Below are 16,887 nucleotides of genomic sequence, written 5' to 3'. Positions count from 1 at the left end.
TCTTGATTCTGACGATAAGAAAGTGATCAAAATAATGTGACGTCCTACCGCAATCTTGATATTATTAGTATTTGGTATGTGACGTTGATGCCAACTTAGAGCTGCGCTTCTTCCACGACAACTTTAAAGTGGTATATGACTAAAATTTATGAGGCTTAACCGAGAAAAAACCCAACAACGTTGGATTAAAAAGTTGTTGAAAGAAATCAATTTCGTATTGTCAATTTGCAGATGTGACAAAAAATCATTAGTATTGAGCCATATTATTAGAACATACCATCATGCACGTACTTTTTGAAGCCTACTGAGTTCATGTAAACTGATTTAAATAAGTAGGGAATTGTATCTCCGGCATGCCATCATGTTAATGCTAACTATATCAAGGATATCCTGCCATGAACACACTGTGAAGCATAGACTGTAGAGCGTACAGAACACTCAGTCACTGTCACAGATTTGGACTTTCAAAGATCTAAACATCCCTCTTCCTTTAAATGGTTACATATTTTATTCCTATATTTAAACTTGTCGTCAATTAGACATGTCATAGAGATCAATTTGGTATACTATATGGTAAGGCGTGGTAGTGAGAAGTTGCTCATTCACCTTTGTGCATTCACTTATGATTTGTTGGCTTCTGCAACTCAAGGATTTAACAAAGCACAGTTTACTGAATCAGTAATACCATGCACCACGTAACTATAATTACATCGGTGATTAATTATAGCATCCTGCCCGCGTTCTGAAGTGAGTGGGGCATTTGGTACCTTGACCTTTGAACCTACCCCCATTGGCGAGACTGCGGACAGCCACGAATCATGTCAAGATTACAGCAGGAATAGTAAGCCACAGTAATACTTTACATTTTAAGAGTACGGCTGTTATTCTTTTCATCCTTAATGGGATGAAACCCAAATATCTATGTATGTGAATTGGGTGGCTGCAGCAATAGGCAATCTTTAGTAGATCACATCAATCAGGTTTAAAGAAAATCGGACAATCCCTTGGAAATTACGAATTTTTGAAGTTTCGGTGCATCCATCGCTGGATGAAAATACTACTGCAGCTTGTGACATCACGTGCTGTATGTACAGCGATATGAAAAAAAGAGAGAATTCAACAAAACTTCATTTTTAGAATGACGTGCACATTCCTTCGACTGTAATGTTATGCTTTTTGACAGAGATGTTAATTTAAAAGAGACAAGAGCTCTGTCATCATGCCGTAAGGTGACTCTTAGATAGCCCTGCCATTATTTTGACCATTGTATTTCAAGATGTAACATTCACCATCAAAGAGTGCACGAGTCAAACATTGTCAAGGGATTTGAACTTAGATTCTCTGTTTAACCTTTTCTCTGTCTGCCATTGTGTACAACGATTTAGGTTTACTATGTTTACTGTATACCCATCGGAATTCAAAGCACACACTTCAGTAGTAGGCTACTCCTGTGCAGTAATACCCACTATGGTTTTAATTTTATTTGGTGGTTACGTCTGTCTGAAGCTTACTTGCCACGCGCCAGACGTCAGTGTATGGGGGATCTCCTCTCGCCAGCTATGTGGGGAGAACTGACGTTCAGCGATTGCTTCACCGACGACGATGACGTGAACGACGTTCTACAAGACTTAGCACTGGTGAGATTTGAATCGTGTAGTCGTGCTTTCACTTTTTGTGACAAAACCTGTAATCCTTCATTTTGCGAGTCGAATTACTGTGGAAATGTCATGGTAAAACGTACATACATATATACATACATAGTGTGTAGCAAGTAGCGTGCGTTTGTTTGTTTTGCCGTATAAAAATCATCAAATTCCATACAGCCAGAGAAGTGTTTTACATAAAGGTCATGAAAAAAAAAACAACACCAATCAAACAAACATACAGAGAGAACCCCATTTTCAGTTGTGACAATGATTGTCATTTCTAGTCTTCCAATGGGGCCCTGTTTACGAAAATTTCACACAATTTGGGGCTAACACTGGAATACAACTAATTAATATATCACAATTCGTCATAAAACGGTAAAATACGTTACAACATAGTGATGACATAGCATATGCCATATATCACGTTATTGTTCGTAGGTCTGGAGCATATAAAAATCAGGTGGAAGGGGCTTTGGTTCAGTTTAAATTGAGTTGAAAAATGGGAAAAGAGGAAAGTTGACGTACAGTAAATCATCAGGTATATTATAAGCTACTGCAGTTCTATATGACAATGATCTCGTACAATAATTTGTTTTAGGCTGTGGTAGCTGTAGATCGTTTTGATTACAGAGAGAGTAGGGTGATGTCTTGTACTTGAACATATCTTTCAGAATAATAGGAAGCCATGTCGTCATAATATTATACATGAATGACAGTAGATGAATTTCTTGTCTTTTGATTACTGTCTTTTGGTATACTGTATTCCACCCCTATCTATGACGAACATCACTGGTAGTAATACGAGAATGAGGGTTAAGCGTGTAGCATGTAGTGTAAAGTAGGTAGCGTGCCAGAAGTATCATGAATCACGTAATGTCAAATATTGACTGGAGTTAATATCTGTCTTCTCTCACAGGCTCCTGTTACTCCGGAGAACGTGACAGCGTATTCCAACGATTTAGCGGAAGCAACTGAAGATGGCAACGAGATAGACGCCAATGGGCTTGTTGCCATAGCAACTGCTCTCTCCAACATTGTAGCCATTCGAAACTCATCTTCAGAGGTATGTGAAAGCCTACCCACGATTCATCCTGTATATTATCTAGGCCTACAGTTTGTCAATTTTATTTCCATCTCTTGGTTACATTTTGTGAACACGTTTACATCCTTTATATATCTTTATTTTCGGAATAAAACAGCTCTTTATTATTTAATCATTGTATTCTCATAGCAATTTATTAACCTTCATTTGTTGTATCCCAACTATGAAAAATTATGAAAGGCTATTGACATGATCTCATATGCAACACTCTTTTCTTTTCTTTTCTTTTTCTCTCGTCACCGGCAACATTTTAGGTGACCGCAAACGTAATACGAGTGGTGGACAATGTGCTTACTGTCGACAACGTTGAGTTCGTGGATTCGGTTGAATTCGAAGCGCCAACTCAGATCCTATACGCATTGGAGGACCAGGTTACCCTCTTTCAGACAGAGGGGCCTGGCAACAATCTCACTGTAATTGGTGAGAACTTGACGGTGGTGGCGCTACAACTCCCCAAGGAGTCGCTGGTGCTGGGTCTCGGGTTTGCTGCTTTGTCGGCTGATGGTTTCAGAGGAGATAGTCGGTATTTCGAAAAAGTGGTAGAAAACGGGACCATGATTTACTTCGACACGGAAGATATCCCGAGACCTGAGATTGATGCCTCTATTTACCTCCCAGAGGGCATATTGGACTTCCTCCCGCAAGGTAAATCTTCTCTTTATACAGTCTTGTCATCTTCTATATGGAATTACGATTGATTTTATCGTCATTTCTTAATTGTTATCGTTAGTTTCGGAAGAAACTCATCTATTGCCGTTGTTGCTATGGAATGATGATTGTGCATCGATGATGATACGCAATACAACTCTTTTTTTTATATAGAATATGAAACAGTATCAGAAGAAATGCATCGATCGCTATGGTCCTTTGTTTGGAGGATTTATTTGTGTCTTATTCATTTGCGATGTATTCTTGTGTTTAAGATTGCTGTATGAAAAGGTGGTCAGACGAGAATTGTTTGCTTTCTTTTGAGCCGTTGGAAATCAAGTACATCCGTCTACTTTATGGGAACAGGAATAGACTTCTAGAATATAAGCGAGTAACAGCTTCCACGAGTTATAGATCCCACTTCACTCTTTGCGAAATGCATTAGTCTCTTTAACACACTTTCCTGAAACGGGTGCATGATATTGAGCCCTTCAGGTCAAAAAAAAAAAAAAAAATTCTTAAGCCTTAGTCAGCCCTGATCAATGCAAAGTGTTTTTTTTTTTCTCGTTTTTTTTTTTTCCATTCCCTCCCGTTCCTTTCTTTGATAATGATATTGCATACATTCAGTAAAGCGCATACCTTACCCCAAAATAGGCATGCTACAGCCTTTATTCTCTCTTGCACTGTCACCTGCACACACGAAGCACTGTGACTCGCACACACCTACACTTTTATTGTCTATTATACCATGCAGTAGTCAGTGGTGCTGCGTGCTGTTGTTTTTTTCTTGTTTTAAAGCGCCAAGTCACTATTTTTCTGTTTTTTTTTCTCGAGCAAAATTTGTTTCGTGTATTAAGATTAAGAGTTTTATGAGTACATATATAATTGGTGTTGTATTATATTGGTATCACATATTCAGATAGGGCCTCATCCACGTCAAGCTCTGCTTATGATGACGGTCCCCTGTATTGATTTCTCCTTTGTTAATAGATACAGTATGCCTTAAGATTATGTTATTTTGATTCATATGTCACTTCAGACTGATGAAACTACGCAAAAGATATATATACATATATATATATATATATATATATATATGTATTGATTTGTATGTTATCTGTATCATTCTGTTGTCCTCTGCAATTGTATTCGGAGAAAGAAAATGCAGAAATAAACCAACGAAACAAACAAACAAACAAACAAAAAAGAATGCCCGATGATAAGACATTAAAACGAGATTGAATAGACTTATATGCCAGAAATTAACAGGCCTTCTTTACGAAGTGATATTTCCAGAGTAACAATGGTATTCTATGTACCAAACTAAATCTTCTCTTTCTAATGCTAGACAAAGACAACATCCCCATTAGTTTCTTCGTTTTCAAGCAAAGTAAGTTGTTCCAGAGCGAAGATCAACCATACAATATTGGTCCAGGGCGTCGCCTGGCTGTTGGCACGAGTGTCATTTCGGCTACAGTTGAGGGTGTCATAATCAAGGGACTACCAGCCGGTCAAGAAGTGGAAACCGTATTCTTGGAACGAAATGTGAGTAAAATTAATCATGGAAGGCATTAACAGTCATTCACTGAAACATATTTTCAGTAAGGTGCTTGAGCGTAATATAGGGTGTACTTCAGATAAAGTTGAAGAAGTGGCCTGGTGGTGCTGTACCTATTGTAATAAAATGACGTTGGATGATGACACAGTCCTGTGTCATGGCAATCAGATACAGAAACAACAAACTTCGTTACAGATCCCGACATATTTACCCATCCAGCCGATATTTGTTTCCTCGGGGTAATTTTTAATGTACAGTTACAATTTTAAATGGAACATTACACGTCTGACAGTCAGAATTCACATACAAGGACGAAAAATATATTTTCTCTGTTCTTATTTACTGCTCATTGTTCCTACAGCATCTTTTGCATGTAATGATTACAACACTCAGTCGAGGACAACGAGGTACTAGCAGTTTACTATAGATTTGATTTAGAAATTGTGTAATACATAGCCACATAATGACATTTTCTGCTTTCACAGCAACTCAAATCTTGAATCTTTTAAACATGCATGACTATATAATTGTATATTTATCATAGCCATTGTTCTTTATTCATTATTTTGTATTCAAAGTATTTCTCATGATGCTCCGCTAAGTAGAATATTACTGTTGTGATGTATCTTTTCATTTTTACTATTTGCCCCTTTTTCTCGGAAACAACCAATCATACTCACTGGTGAAAGGATGCCGCGCTGTGGTGCATGGAATATGCAAAAATTGTCAGGAAAGAAATAGAAATAGATCTACTACACTGTCAAGCGCGATGCATTGCGATGGCAGATACGTTATCAAAATAGTAATCTGAAGAAGGCTTGCCGGTCCAGATCTCTTTACTCTGTTCATATAACGGTTTAACGCAGGCCACATTGCAAGGCGAACAGGTGGACGGTCGGACGTGTGTGTTTTGGGAGGAGACGATTTTGGGAGGACAATGGTCATCCGAAGGGTGTCGAAGAGAGGATCTACCCGACGTTGACCGCATTCGTTGTCTCTGTGATCACCTCACAAGTTTCGCTGTGCTTCTGGTGAGAACGATTTTTTTTTTTTTTTTTTTTTTTGGGGGGGGACATCTTACGCCGTTATTATATGGCGATGTATCGATACGAATCTGAATTCCAATCAGGATGAGTTTTGTCAGTACATGCCACTTAAATGACTCAAATCAACCCAAAGTAGGGCATGACTGACACATTTTGATAGTCAGTGACTTCTGTTATTACTGTGTTTGGTGCTGATAATAGTGCTGAATGTATTATTTTGCTGCACGAGATCACGTTTGATTTAATGATATTTATGCACATGTCTTTCTATCTATTTAACTATCTATCTAGCTATCTATCTATCTATATATCTATCTATCTATATATCTATTTTGTCGTATAGGACATTTCTGGGGATATCGGACACCGTGTTCTCGACGTACTCGGCATCATCGGTTGCGTTATCTCTATCATATGTCTCGTCATCACAATCGTCACATATCTTGGCATGAAGTAGGTATTCGGCGACCTCGGTGTGGTGATCGACCTTTTCGGTCTTAGATACACAATACATCTTTATTCTCTTCTCGTTGTTATTATTTTTTTTTTTTGCCATCGTTCGTTGTGGTAGACGAATGTGAGAATTAATGATTATATACTATTGCAAAAGTGAAGGTAAATATACTGGCAAAACAATATCCTTTACCCCATGTGAGCGCTATGAAGGAACACAATGTAACAGGTTATGACGATGCTAGTTATTTTTGGCTGGATTGCAGTTCCTTACCAGAATCTTATTGCAAAAGTGAAGGGAATTAAGCACGTTTCGTCTGGTTTTCAACGTAAAAGTATCTACCCAGATTTCGTATACTACAACAATCCTTGAAGAAGTTTTCACGATTTTATTTTCACCATTTTAAAGTTATTCATTTATTATTATTATTATTATTATTATTATTATTATTATTATTATTATCATCATTATTATTATTGTTATTATTACTATCATTATTATCATTATTATCATTATTATTATCAATATTTGTATTATTATTATTTTTTTTTTTTGGGGGGGGTACCACTTTCAGATTTGCAATTTCAATCTCAATGCCATCTTGCACTCTATTCTTATATCTTACCTGCCAGGAAACTCCGCACCAAACAGCCTCAACAGATTTTACTCAACCTCTGTCTCGCTCTACTCGGTCTCTACTTCGTCTTCGTCATCGGAATCGACCGACGATACCCTACGGCGGGTTGCGTGATCGTTGGCCTGCTCATTCACTACTTCCTCCTAGCTTCCATGTGCTGGATGGCGGTCGAGGCCGCCAACATGTATCTGCGCTTCGTCAAGGTTCTCAACGCCCACGTGTCGAAGTTTATGCTGAAGGCCTGTCTCTGTGCGTGGGGTAAGTTACACAGTCCGTCTCCTTACCTGTATCCATTATAATCCCTGCAATCTATATAAAGCTAATTTTACACTAGCAAAAATCAACGGTCAAGGTTTACAATTATGTGATGCTGCGGGCGGTGTCAGAACTCATTATGTATTAAGAAGCGGGCGATTGTAACATTTTCTTTTCTTTTGTTTCCCATTTCTCTTATTTTATTCGTTCTTTCCTGTTATTTCATTTCATGTCAGTTGACATTGGTTTCTTTGATTTTGTTTCATATATTTGTTTGTAGTTCCGATGAAGCCATTATTTGCTTTTTATGTATTTCTGAGGGTCCCATATCGTACAAGCTTGGCTTTTTAGTGGGACCCTCCATTTCCATTACCATTCGTGTAATATGCATATTTATATACCTTATAAATGCAATTGTATGTCGTTACTCATCATCACATGTATCTTGTTGATGTACGTTTATCGAAATTACTACAAATTTGATTTGTTTATGCATGGAATATAATTTCTCCTGTTTATTTAATGGAAATGAAAATAAAGTTGAACTTGAACTTGAACTTGAACATAAATTATAGCAAAGATATTTCTTTCTTTCCTCTGGAATGTTTTTCTCGTTTCTCTGATGAGAGATTCATTATTGTCGCATCTTAAGAGTGTGTGAAGTTTATTTTCCCAATGATGAGAGTTCAGTATCATGTCGCACTCAATACTCTAGTTGCTGGCAATTCTTGCAGAACATAACTGTTGGCCCTACTGCACTTGTCTGGTGTTAAAATACGAAACGATACGTTTGACTCATCGAGTGATATTAACTATTTCAATAGTCGAGACTCCTCTCCCGATTGCATGCGATAGTTCGAGAATAGTCGTGAACCAGTATTACGCATAGTGCAATACATATGCCTCTCTTAAAAGCATCTTTTCTGGGATTATATTTTCCAGGAAAAAAAATAATTACAATAAACTCTTCAAAAACTGATATTCGAAGGAGATCTGCTCGCAGTTTGGAATAACTGAGAACTTATGGCACAACGCTTTTTTAATTAATCGGATAATCCCCTTGATGAGGGCTTGCAGATGATTGATTTTATGAATAAGATTATTAGATAATGCATATGTTTTTGTACAAAAATTCCTTACTGAGCGTCCATAATCATTAACATGGATATTCCTCTGTAAGCCGTCATACAATTATAGATTATAATTGATATAAAGATATCAACAATGATACAGTTATGATTGACCTTGTGAGAGGACCACGTAATGAAAAATAAGTGAATGACGTCACATACTACTACTACTGCTGCTACTGCTTCTACTACTACTTTCGAAACTACTACTACCAATATTACTACTACTAGGGGCCCTACTTGCAGTAAAAGTAGTAGTACTACCACTAGTAGTAGAAGTAATAGTAATAATGATAGAGATAATGGCAAAATATTTCTGATCAGCATGATAATGGTATAACTGATAAAAATAGATCGTATAATACTCTCGTAACGATAGCATGTATGATATTTTTATTGATTACAATTGTAATCATAATGGGAGATAATAATTGCATGTTAAATGATTGTTATTATTTTTGCTGTAGTTGCTGCTTTTGTCGTTATTATTGTTATTATCATTGTTATGAACACCATAACTATTACTATTACTGATACCATCTTTACCGATATCTTTATTTGTTGCTGTCATTAGTATCCTTATCATTATCATTATCAGAAGTAGTAGTAGTAGTAGCAGTATTAGCAGTATTACTAGTAGAAGCAGTAGTAGTAGTAGTGGTTGTGGTTGAGGTAGTAGATGCAGTGTCATTGAAGAAAGCTCGCACGAACCTGTTGAGTTTTAAACGCATGTTCGCCGTGTCAGTTTCTAACGCCTTATCATCAACTGTATCATACGTTCTTGATTCCACATAGGTTTGCCCCTTGTCGTGTGCATCATAATTGTAGCTTCGGACCATTCCATGTACTTGGGTGACAACACTTAGTAAGTTTGTAATCCCTTTCAAAACTCAAGTCTTTCAAAGCGATATGTATTGCGTGATCAATCAGTGTCATCCGGGAGGTGCTAGAGAAGGAGAGACAACTCCCGCTCTCCTTTGAAGTCATGCGCGGCACCGCCGAGAAGTTATGCGTTCAACTACAGGGTCCCGTTGCATAAAGATAAATGGTATTTTATTGAAGTATTCATGTCTCGCAGTCATACGACTGAATTGCACATAGAATTACATCGTAAAAGAGACAATAGATATTACAAAAAAGGTATTCATACAAATGAAACACGTAAAATACTGACATCAAGAAACGAGGTCATACGACAGGACATGTAAACCTACAGACTGGGCAAGCCGTAAACATAACCTCACAACAGAACACAGATAATCAGGGTTCGGTATTTACACACTCTCTTTCGACACCTGCCTCACACACTATCGCACGCCCTTTCGCTCTTTGTCACTCTCACTGGCTCTTTCTCTCATGTTTTGCATACGCACCACTACGCTCACACGATGAATTAGTACACTTACATTATCAGACCCGCTGATTTCCTATTCTCGTTACACCCCAGTGATCACTCTCGTGCACCTGATCATCAATGAGATTCTTCTCGGGAGATATGCACAATGAATGCCTATTGAAATATGTTGCACTGAATTAATTACGGGGGATTCTAAAATGTGCAAAGTATATATAATTCCACTCCCAAACAAATAGGGTGAAAAACAGCAAAACATGTTCCAGACAATGAATTGGTGTAGTTGAGCAGAGATAAATAGAAGAATGAGGAAAGAGGGGCATGGATGGGAAGGAGAGATAGGGCGGAAGAAACAGCGAGGATAAAAAAGAAGGAAATAAGAAGGTGTACGCCAACAGAGCGCCTATACAATATTGGGTGGGATATACATGCCTGCGAGAACCAAGGGAGGTTAAGAGAGAAATAGGAATCTGAGTGTCGGCTGCAGCAAGTATTACACAGTTCTGCGAGGCACGTGACACCTGTACATTGTGTATCATGACAAACAGATTATCCAATAATTGAAATAACAGGCAAAATTAAGGCTTTCATAAGTGTAAGCCACAGACTCTACACACGTACATTATACCTCTTTACACAAAAGATATCATCTTTGTGGTGTAAATAGGAAGAAATAAGAGGGATCACATCAATGAGCATAAAATTGATCAAAGTGACACGAAACTCATTATCCGAATACGACATGCGACATAATGTTGGGTAAACTAGTTCTTCTTCTCGTAAAATAAGTGTATACAGTTAAATGTGATTATCATTGCATTAAAAAAAAAAAAACATATTACAATCATACAGTACAAAAAGCATTGCTTAAAGCCGAATATGAGAGAAGCCGGAAAGGCCAAGAGAAAACGGGAAATAGGAATATACATCGTAACATACACACAACGGGAAATAAAAACCTACCCATTGCAAATCAAAAGCTACAAAATGAAATGTCATATAAACCCCCCATCATTGTATAAACAAATCATCGATGCAGTATAGACGTGTAGATAAAAGGGGGACAACCAGTCAATGGTCATAAAACTTGATCAAAATATCGTTGGTTCGTCATCAAAATACACGTGCACCAAAGATTGTTTTGCCTGAGATTATTATACTTCTCGTGACATGAAAATGGTGTATATAGTATCGTACAAAGAAAGCAATGATACGGTAAAGCACAAGGGGCTGCATAAAATACCATCATGAGTAAAGGTACAATTATGATAACAATTTCCGAGCCTAAGAGACGACTTTTGCTCACAACAAGGAAACATTACAAGGAAGTAATATTTGCCGATGAACATGATGCAAAACAAACGTAAGACCTGTATAACATCATTTGGAATTCAGTAGTTTAGTCATGAATGGTACCGGGCTATTTTTGTAACGGTTGGTGCGGCACCTAGGTTCTTTGTACAACTTTGTATGTCTTGAAGATCTTGCGCAATCGTTAAGCATGAACCAGTTTTTTTCCAATCTCTAGTTTAGTGGAAGACTTGGCAAAGGAGAGGCAGAGTTTGACACGCCTTGAGGCCAAGTCCTGAATCCCCGCTAGCTCGAGTGAAGTGCAATAGGAATTTCCAGGGAAGATAATTCTCAGTGCTCGTTTCTGGATACGTTCGATGGCGGATGACTGAGCGACAGTAAGCCCGGAGTGCCAGACAGGGGAGGCATATTCCAGGAGGGGTCTGATGTATCCAGTGTATACTGTCACAAGGTCAGCAGGAGGAAGTCGGAATTGTTTCAGTCTGCGGAGCATGTACAGGCGAGAGGCTGCGCGTGACGTAATGGAGGACACATGGTGATTCCATTTAAGGTCGCTTTGGATAGCCACACCGAGCAATTTCATGACTGACACTTCCTTCAGAACATCGTTGCACAGAATGAGATCAAGATCAGGTGGTGGCGTTTTGCGGAAACTGACACGCATAATGTGGCACTTGTGTGGATTTAGCATGACATTATTGTGACCACACCAAACTTCCAGGTCACACAAAACAGGTTGCAGGGACACACTGGGCGTAGCACCACTGATTTCAACAGCGCCAAGGGACATATCGTCTACATATTTCCACCGACGAATTGAGGAATCACGCAGTGCATCATCAATGATAACTAGAAACAGGAGGGGACCAAGACGGGTGCCTTGAGGGACACCAGCCGACATCGCTCTTGGAGGTGAGAGGACGCCTCGGTAACGAACTTGATTTTGTCTGTCCGTCAGGAAACTGCCCGTCCATTCAATCAACCATGGAGCCACGCCGGAAGCGAACAGTTTCTGCATCACGACTGAGTGGTCTACTCGGTCGAAAGCGCGAGTGAAGTCAGTAGAGACGATGGAAGTGATGGATTTAGGGCGATCAGCGTTTTCACACAGGAAGTTGTAGATGTTAACAAGACATTGCGCTGTGGAGCAACAGATGGCGATAAACAAAAATCTCAGCTATCTTCGCAAAGTGATCAGTCAGGGAGATCGGCCTATGTCTCTCAATCGAGGAGGAAGATTTCTCTTTAGGCACGGGAACGATGATTGCCTTTTTCCACTGCTTTGGGACAAGACCTGACTGGTAGGAAGAGTTCAGCACCTCACAGAGGGATGTTGCCAACTCAATAGCAAATTCCTTGACAAGACGTGCAGGTATTCCATCAGGACCACTTGATTTCCCTGGTTTGATTCGTTCAGCTCCTTGAAGACCTCATACGGTTGAAGTGATGTTGGAGGTTGGGCGGGCAAGAATGCTGGTAAGCTCTCACGATCAAGTACAGGTATGTCGAGATTGATGCTTGCGAAGTGGTTATTGGCCGCTTCAGCGACAGCATAATCGTCCAAATCAGGAATTTCCGGTATGGTGATGGTACTTGCGGGTTTCGCTGCAGATGACAAGAGTTTGATATGTCTATACCAGCTTGATGGGTTCTCTTGCTTCAATTTGAGAACACGCTCTTTGTAGAAGTTGCGTTTCAGTTCCGCTTTCACCCTTTGAACTTTGTTACGCAATCGTTTCCACTCCCTCTCATCTGTTTGAAATGCTCGTTGTCTCTGACAGATCAACGCTTTGAGGAAAGGCGTTACCCATGGTTGATCGTTTGAGTGCATTTTGGTTGATTTCAGCGGAAGAAACACATCAATTTTCTCTCGCAGGGTTTCATAGAAATTGTCACATTTTTCTTGGACAGAAAGCTGAGGGGATGTGACTTCAGCCCAGTTGTGCTGTGAACACCAGTTACCAAACTCACGAATCGCAGAGTCTTTCATGGGACGAGTGATTTTACTGAACAATTTGTTTGGTTTCTCACCTCTACTATAGGATGGTTTCCAAAGCACAGCATTGTGATCGCCACCAGTGCCTAGGGGTGAGAGGATGTCTGGTGCGGAGTACTCTCTTTGCATATTTGTGATTATGAGGTCCAATATGGCAGATCCACGTGTGGGACTCCTCACAACTTGAACAAGACCACCCGTACATGTAAGCTGAGAGATGTCGGCTCGGTTAAAGTCACCAAGAATCATGATACCAGCGTTCGTGTGCCTAGTGTTTATATCGTCGACACAGTTCATGAGGTACTGGATGAGATCGTCGGCGCCATCGTACGCGGGAGGGGAATACACAGCCGCTACGTAAATGCACGAAACGTCACGGGGTAGTCTCTTAGGCCTGATTTGGATCCAAAGAATCTCATGATCAGGATGTGGTGGGAGAAAACTGACAGTTTTAGGTGATAAATCAGGTCTAGCGTAAATCACCACTCCACCACCACGCCGAAAAGTCCTCGATTTTGCGTAGGACAAGAAATTGTTCACTGCATAGTCACTCTCGGGCTGGTCAGCTCGAAACCAAGTTTCACTTACTACACATAGGTCACACCCCAGTTGTTTGACGATGATAGCAAATTCATCCAGTTTGTTATTCAGAGAGCGAGGGTTGCAGAGGTAAACAGTCGGGAATGTAAAATAATGCGAGTTGGAGGAACTTACGCATTCAATTCTCTGTAACTGGGGGGTGCGGGGCCTGGTTTTTGTTCTTTTACTTCTGTTGCCAGTAATGACCTTAATAGCTCTCCTTTTGTGAGAACCAGCTCGGCATCCGCGTCGCCTATAGATGCCGAGTTCCTTTGTCCGGTTGAATACTTCAGTGGGCAGTCGAGAACGGGTGGCTATATTACGTAATGACGTGAGTTCCGATGGAGAATAGAAGAAACGTTTGCAATCTCGGTTTGTACTTGACCCTTCAGATTTCTGCGGCTGGAAGGCCATGGCTTTGGTAGAGGTGGATGGCGGCAATCCGTTGGCTTGCAGGAGGGACAGTGGTCCGTACAGTGCAAGTACCGCAAGAAACCAGTAGTAGACTGTCATCGTCACAGCAAAGGTTTTCCAAAATCTTCCCAAAACTGAGGTTCAAGTTTCAACCAAACATTGCCAGGTGATTCCACTGGGCTACAATGACAAACTAATCAGGACATTATGAGTGCAACAGGCAAAATATAGGACAAATCCAGCAAAATTCAGAGAAAGTATGAGAAGGTTTGAAATCGGCGTCAGTGTTGAACGACAGCGCCCTCAATAAACTTTTTTAGCAACCTTAGAAAATTCTGGTTGGGATTTGCCCAACCTGAATTTTTTAAGGTTGCTAATCTAAGAATGTAAAATCCGTTGCATAAAAACTCTGGTTGGGAGCTTCCAACCGGAATTTTGTGATTTCAACCGGAAAAAAAATCCGGTTGGAGTTTTATGCAACAGGCCCCAGGTGTTACCCATGTGCTTTGACAAAAGAGAGCATCAATAATCGGAACTAGCGCTCTCGCATCTAGAATACTTGCCCCTACTGCAATTCGCTCTCTCTTTCAATGTGATGGCAACAACGAATTTTTGTAACTTGAATTGGAGCAGCGAATCAAAATGCAGTGTAAAACTGACAGTTTTAACCGCAATAGTTTAAAAACACGATGGAACATCCTTTGGCGGAGTACTTTATTTGAAAGATCAAAATATCCCAGATTGAAAGATAAAAAAAAAAAACTAACATGCGGAAATGTGCGCATTACAGAAAAATACTAGTTTTTTTTTTTTTTTTTTTTTTTTTTTTTTTTTTTTTTTTTTTTAAAGAGGGGCTAATTTTCATTTAATTTCGATTTGCGCATTACGAAGAAACTAGAAATACCTGTTTATGATATTGAATTCTTTCCTAAACTATTCTAAATCAATTCGAGTATTTCATTTAAAATTTTACGGTGAAATAAAGCTTGTAATTCAACGAAAGGTGAATTGCGTTCTTCGTCTCCGAACTTCGTCTTGCAACTAGAGGGGTGCCGCGCATGACTTAAAAGCGTAGTGGAATACTAAACATCCCATTGTAACGCATTGAACCCAAGCATGTGTTCGCATGAATTGCGAAGAGTTGCCACTCCATCTCTGTAACACCTCCCTGCTGTCATCGTATACGGTAATTTCTTTGCAGTATCATATTATTTTGCCATAAACAACCGTCTTTCATCTCTTGTCATAAGGGTTTGATAAACTTTATCCGTTTGGAATGCAGGAGGTGCAAACAAAAATTCAGTGATTCTTGCATGCATACGGAGGAATATATCGAATGAGAATATATATATTTTTTCATTTAGAATGCCTAAGTAGGATCTACATCTCGCCATGAATAATATTATTCTTTGCTAACTATCAAAGCTGATAGAGAAATACACGTAGCTGTATTAGCAGTTGAGATAACGTGAAAGCCGTAGTTTCATTTTATGTACGAAACAAAATTATCAAAGTATGCAAAGTCGCTGTCATGCAACAAAGATAGTCATTTGTGATCGAGTACCTTTATGATATCATGAAAGACTAAAAGTTAACATTCGTGTAGCAATATTTTTTTATGATAGTCCAATTATTGTGCTCCTAATATGCATTATTATGATTATGGGGCAAATAATTTGATGTATAGGGCCCCAATTTTCCCTCTTTCTCTTTCTTCTTTTCAAACAACAATAACATATGCATTGATATATTTTTGTTTTTGTTTTCTGTGTTTGTACAGCGTAATTAATCACGGGGTCCATGCATTATCTTCATACGCTGTTTTAATTTCTTTCCAGTTGCTTCGTCAGTCCTGGCCCGGGTCTGTATTACGGCGTCCTTCTCTTAGTGGCCGTACTGCTCCTCGTTAATTTCGTTATCTTCGCGTTGGTGTTACAGCGGTTGACTTGTCGCAAGACCGTTGCAGCACACAAGGCCGACCAAGGAGAGACATGGCGACGAGTTCAAAACGCCGTGGCCATATCGGTGCTGCTTGGTTTGACCTGGATCTTCGGCTTCCTGGCTATAGGGGGCGCTCGAATCGTCTTCAACATTCTCTTCCTCATCTTTAACTCGCTACAGGGCTGCTTCGTTTTCGTCATGTTCTGCCTTCGGCAGCAGGAGATCCGCGACCAGTGGCGGCGCTGGCTCCACTGCCAGTTCGGAGAGGAGAGGCCAGGACAATTCCGTGGAGAGAAAGTCAAGGCCAAGCCGACACCGGGATCGGGAACGGGATCCGGTACAGCTTCCGGCTCGCGTGTGACGTCAGAGAAGTCAACCAACGGGAGTTCTTTGGATCCCGAGAGTATCCAGCTGACGAGTGGCGGGACCCTCAGTACCAACGCCCCGAGTGTCAATGCGTGATCGCTCTCTTCTGTGTTGTCTCAGGGGATGCGAGCGCGTGTTAACCTCAAGTGGCCATAGCGAGATGTTTTTAATGGTGCGACACATCGTAGTTAGACATTCAGAAGATCACATACGACAGAAAGTTACTCGTCTAATGTTTTTGTCGAGCGATGCTCTCAGCAGATTTAATTGAATCTAAATACAGGGCATGACACAATCTTTTTTTCCCTGATGGCCCGTTCGGGTTACTGAAATTGTAAAATTTAAATGAAATATTGGTGGCCGGAAAAGAAATATCTGGCCCGAAATAAATAAAAATAAAACAGTCCATTTTGAATAAGACGTGCCACATCGAGCCACGAAAATTAG

The 16,887-nt window shown here is 39.9% G+C and overlaps 1 protein-coding gene across 1 annotated transcript in view; it reads left to right on the top strand.

Annotated features, from left to right (window-relative positions):
* Positions 1-16,613, top strand: part of LOC140241530 (adhesion G-protein coupled receptor G6-like) — a 29,114-nt gene extending 12,501 nt beyond the window's left edge. Inside the window, exons 3-12 of the mRNA XM_072321268.1 lie at positions 728-841; positions 1,507-1,637; positions 2,566-2,712; positions 3,006-3,396; positions 4,754-4,944; positions 5,824-5,988; positions 6,347-6,456; positions 7,090-7,352; positions 9,275-9,344; positions 15,972-16,613. Of these exons, the coding sequence (XP_072177369.1) occupies positions 728-841; positions 1,507-1,637; positions 2,566-2,712; positions 3,006-3,396; positions 4,754-4,944; positions 5,824-5,988; positions 6,347-6,456; positions 7,090-7,352; positions 9,275-9,344; positions 15,972-16,536 (2,147 nt within the window). The 3' untranslated portion in view covers positions 16,537-16,613. The remainder of the gene's footprint in view (positions 1-727; positions 842-1,506; positions 1,638-2,565; positions 2,713-3,005; positions 3,397-4,753; positions 4,945-5,823; positions 5,989-6,346; positions 6,457-7,089; positions 7,353-9,274; positions 9,345-15,971) is intronic.
* The last annotated feature ends 274 nt before the right edge of the window (positions 16,614-16,887 follow it).

This window comes from Diadema setosum, chromosome 2, assembly GCF_964275005.1.
Source record: "Diadema setosum chromosome 2, eeDiaSeto1, whole genome shotgun sequence".
In the NCBI taxonomy this organism is placed as follows: domain Eukaryota; kingdom Metazoa; phylum Echinodermata; class Echinoidea; order Diadematoida; family Diadematidae; genus Diadema; species Diadema setosum.
Note: the sequence above shows the minus strand (reverse complement) of the source record. Positions and strands in the feature narration are given on the sequence as shown.